General features: G+C 48.4%; 1 protein-coding gene across 1 annotated transcript in view; it reads right to left on the bottom strand.

Annotated features, from left to right (window-relative positions):
• grk6 (G protein-coupled receptor kinase 6) overlaps positions 1-5000 on the bottom strand; it is a gene marked incomplete in the record, with an annotated part of 45074 nt that overhangs the window by 8849 nt on the left and 31225 nt on the right. The window contains 2 exon segments of the mRNA XM_062537274.1: positions 1850-1887; positions 4942-5000. The exon segment at positions 4942-5000 is cut by the window's right edge and continues 132 nt beyond it. Coding sequence (XP_062393258.1) covers positions 1850-1887; positions 4942-5000 — 97 coding nt within the window.

Below are 5000 nucleotides of genomic sequence, written 5' to 3'. Positions count from 1 at the left end.
GTGTGTGTGTGTGTGTGTTTGTGTGTGTGTGTGTGTGTGTGTGTGTGTGTGTGTGTGTGCGTGGCCAGACTGCCTGATACTGCACTGTATAACGATGCTGATCAGGAAGGATCATGACTCTGTGTGTGTGTGTGTGTGTGTGTGTCTGTGTCTGTGTGTGTGTGTGTGTGTGTGTGTGTGTGTGTGTGTGTGTGTGTGTGTGTGTGTGTGTGTGTGTGTGTGTGTGTGTGTGTGTGTGTGTGTGGCCAGACTGCCTGATACTGCACCATATAACGCTGCTGATCAGGAAGGATCAAAACCCTTTTAGTTGTTTTTTTTCAACTAACTGGGTACTGTTTAAGCGCTAACTGTTGCTATTGATGCCAAGGAGGATGAAACTGATAATTGAAGTTCTCAAGAAACCTGAGGTTGGCGTGAGAGGGAGTGTATTGTGTATGTGAGCAACCTACAAATCAACCCACAAGCAAGTCTGGTCTATTCTGATCAGAACAAGTCTAGGCAAATTATTAAAGTCAGCACCAGTCAGAGGCTACATTCATTCATTCACTGCACTTTTACGATGTTATCACGTCACCAAAAGCATTGGCTTTACCAAAGATACACACCTATAAAATATTTCGATACAAACACAAAGCCATTTTCTTTAATCCAATAAAATACAGATGGCAAAATACTATTTAGTATTTCAAATACGTTTTTTAACTGCATATATCATAAATACTGCCCATCCCCGCCTACAGCTCCCTTTTAGCAGTAGGCTAACTGGTGTAGCCCTTCTAGTGAATTATGCTAAGCTAGGCTAATGGTGTAACCGACTTCCAGTGAATTATACTACAGTAAGCTAGGCTAATGTTGTAACCCACTTCCTGTGAATTATGCTAAGTCATGGAGACGGGAGGGTGGTCATGGAAACAGTAGGGTGGTCATGGAGACGAGAGGGTGGTCATGGAGACAGCAGGGTGGTCAGTACAGTGGGCGTCCCTGATCTTGATTGCACAAGCAGCTGAGGTCTGGACACGCAAAGTGATTGGGACAGAGATGGACGGTAAGGGCCAATCAGAAGTGTTTGGGACAGAGAGGGAGGGTGAGGGCCAATCAGAAGTGATTGGGACATAGATGGACGGTGAGGGCCAATCAGAAGTGTTTGGGACAGAGAGGGAGGGTGAGGGCCAATCAGAAGTGTTTGGGACAGAGAGGGAGGGTGAGGGCCAATCAGAAGAGTTTGGGACAGAGAGGGAGGGTGAGGGCCAATCAGAAGTGTTTGGGACAGAGAGGGAGGGTGAGGGCCAATCAGAAGAGTTTGGGACAGAGAGGGAGGGTGAGGGCCAATCAGAAGTGTTTGGGACAGAGAGGGAGGGTGAGGGCCAATCAGAGGAGTTTGGGACAGAGAGGGAGGGTGAGGGCCAATCAGAAGAGTTTGGGACAGAGAGGGAGGGTGAGGGCCAATCAGAAGTGTTTGGGACAGAGAGGGAGGGTGAGGGCCAATCAGAGGAGTTTGGGACAGAGAGGGAGGGTGAGGGCCAATCAGAAGAGTTTGGGACAGAGAGGGAGGGTGAGGGCCAATCAGAAGAGTTTGGGACAGAGAGGGAGGGTGAGGGGCAGGGCAGCCGTGCTGTTGGTAAGCAACTGCTCCAGCAGGGATTAGGGCGGAAAAAACAATAATTTTCACAGAACATTAATCTGATGATTGTTCTGTCCACTACTTCATTAGCTGTTACAGCTTTAGCTGGGATTACTCCAGGCTTCAGTCAACCTGCCCAGCAGTCTGTCTGCCTTTCCCCAACATGTGCAGTACGCACACAAGCAGGATCCCCCCAGTCATCCAGGAGCTCTGGAATATTCTACTCACCATGATCATCCAACAGAATATTCTCAGGTTTGAGGTCCCTGCAAAAAAAGACAAAAACAGGCCTTATAAGCAATGATTGGACTGAAAAACAATGTTATGGCAGATCTGTTACTAAAAACATCAGCATCATCATACACCTCTCATAGAACATCTGTGACATGATGGTACCGTACATAGAACGTCTGTCACATTCTGGTACCGTGCATTGAATATCTGTCACATTCTGGTACAGTGCATAGAACATCTGTCATATCATGGTACCGTGCATAGAACATCTATCACATTGTGGTACTGTGCATAGAGCATCTGTGACATTGAGTTGGGGAGCATAATGTTGGCTGTGTTCCTCTGGTGAGAGGGACCTGTTTGTGCCCTGTCACTGGAGGTCATGGGAGTTTGGCAGTGACGTGCTGGTTGGTGTATATCTTGGCCATCATCTCCCCTGACGTCCTGTTGCGTACATTTTTTGGTTATGATTACTAGTATCCTGTTTGGCAACAACCTCATCACGAAATGCAAAAAAAAAAACACACACACACACACACACTCAAAGACATAGACATACACACACACATATGCATGTGGAGAATGTGCTACAGCAAATCTGTGATGGGTTGCACACAGGTGAAAGACGATGTAACCATCCTGGTAGTTTATGCTGAACGTGCCGGAGAGGGCTGACGGCCGAGGCATGACATCACAATGGAATGGAATTTTCCAGCATGCTGGGACAGAATTCCGTCTCTACCTGAGAATGTCCATCAACTCAGTTCTCATTCTGAGTGTTACCTGAGAATGTCTATCAACTCAGTTCTCATTCTGAGTGTTACCTGAGAATGTCTATCAACTCAGTTCTCATAACACAGCACGGCACGGCACGGCACACGTGTATTGAGTTTCAGCACTGCTATTTAATTGGTGTATTCCAGGGAAGAGGCTGTGAGGAGGATGGACTCTATTATTTACTCTGCACCAGGGACACACCTGTGGATCAGTCCAACACACTTATAAAAGAGATACACACACAACCCAACCCTAATGTCAGCAAGATTGAACTCATCTTTGAGAATACTGTCAGACACTTCCCTCAATTAGAACCAGACTAGCTGGAACTGTAAAAAGCCAACAGAGCATTAGCAAAACATGAGAACAGATGAGTTGATCCACCCGATGACTCATATCCGCTCCAAAATGCAGCAGGTTCTTCCTTAGAACACTCTACACCTTTCCATCACGTGTCATGAAAACTGGAGCAGCAGTTCTGACGCATCCCTGCTCTCAGATGAACACTCAGACACACACTGACCAGACTACAGACAGTGTGTGTGTGTGTGTGTGTGTGTGTGTGTGCATCTGTGTGTGTGTGTCTGTTTTTCACGTGATGTTCCTTGCAGAAACTGCAACTGAAATGGAATTGATGTGTCCATCCATCTCCCTCCCCGGGTCTCCTCGGACGGCGTGTTTACGGTGATCTTCTGCAGACCTGTGTCCGCTGGACACGTCGTCCACGCCAGAGGGATCTAATTCCGCTCGGCGGCACACCAGGGGGCCAGGAAGCACTTCCTTTAACGCAGTGGACGCAGCGGAACAGTGGACCAGAGTGGACCAGAGTGGACGAGGCAAGCTCATTTCATTGGCTTGATTTCCTCAGGGGGGCTGATCTAACTACAGGCGCCCCAGCGCTTTATAGCTCACAAATAGATCACCCTCTGTGTCCATTCACAACCCACACACACACACGATCACCCTCTGTGTCCATTCACAACCCACACACACACACGATCACCCTCTGTGTCCATTCACAACACACACACACACACACGATCACCCTCTGTGTCCATTCACAACCCACACACACACACGATCACCCTCTGTGTCCATTCACAACCCACACACACACACACGATCACCCTCTGTGTCCATTCACAACCCACACACACACACATACACACACACACACACACACACACGATCACCCTCTGTGTCCATTCACAACCCACACACACACACGATCACCCTCTGTGTCCATTCACAACACACACACACACACACGATCACCCTCTGTGTCCATTCACAACACACACACACACACGATCACCCTCTGTGTCCATTCACAACCCACACACACACACGATCACCCTCTGTGTCCATTCACAACACACACACACACACGATCACCCTCTGTGTCCATTCACAACACACACACACACACACACACACACAGGCTCCTCTATGATGGACAGATGAGCACGCAGAGAGGGGAGGATGAAAGGGAGGAAATGGAGGGATAGAGAGAAAGCGAAAGAGAGCAAGAAGTAGAAAGGAAGAGAGAGGACTCCCTCTCCCACGCAAAACACTTGATCTGTTCAGGCCTACAGGAGAGGCTCTAAGCAGTTTCAGACATGCTCATGACAGAGAGGGCTCTGTGTGTGTATGTGTGTGTGTGTGTGTGTGTGCGTGTGTGTCTGTGTCTGTGTCTGTGTCTGTGTGCGTGCTCTGAAGAGGGATGGCAGAGGTCTGGTCGTGAGTGTGTGTGTGTGTGTGTGTGTGTGCGCTCTACTTTTAGACGTGTGTGAGGTGAGCGGTGCCTTATCCCTGTCATTAGCACAGTCACTCAGACATCTCACAACCAAACACAGAGAGCTCACACATTTAGAAAGAGCAATAAAGTCCACACACCAACACGGCTAAACTCCTCACACACACACACACACACAGTCCACACACCAACACGGCTAAACTCCTCACACACACACACACACACACACAGTCCACACGGGAACACGGCTAAACTCCTCACACACACACACACAGTCCACACACCAACACGGCTAAACTCCTCACACACACACACTCAAACCACACACGAACACGGCTAAACTCCTCACACACACATACACAGTCCACACACCAACACGGCTACACTCCACACACACAGAAGAGCAGAGAAACAAACGCTTCACTTAAACACATCTAAGTTATACAAAAACATTCTGTCTTGAAAGTAGTAAAACAAAAATGTTGCATAAAAACTTTACAGCAGAAGAGAGAGACAGACACACACACAACACACACGCAACACACACACCCACCTGTAGACGATCCTCTCGCGGTGCAGGTCGGCGAGTCCGCAGCAGAGCTCGGCGGCGTA

This window comes from Sardina pilchardus, chromosome 5, assembly GCF_963854185.1.
Source record: "Sardina pilchardus chromosome 5, fSarPil1.1, whole genome shotgun sequence".
NCBI classification, from domain to species: domain Eukaryota; kingdom Metazoa; phylum Chordata; class Actinopteri; order Clupeiformes; family Clupeidae; genus Sardina; species Sardina pilchardus.
The sequence above is the reverse complement of the archived record's forward strand: the minus strand, read 5'-3'. Positions and strand labels throughout refer to the sequence as shown.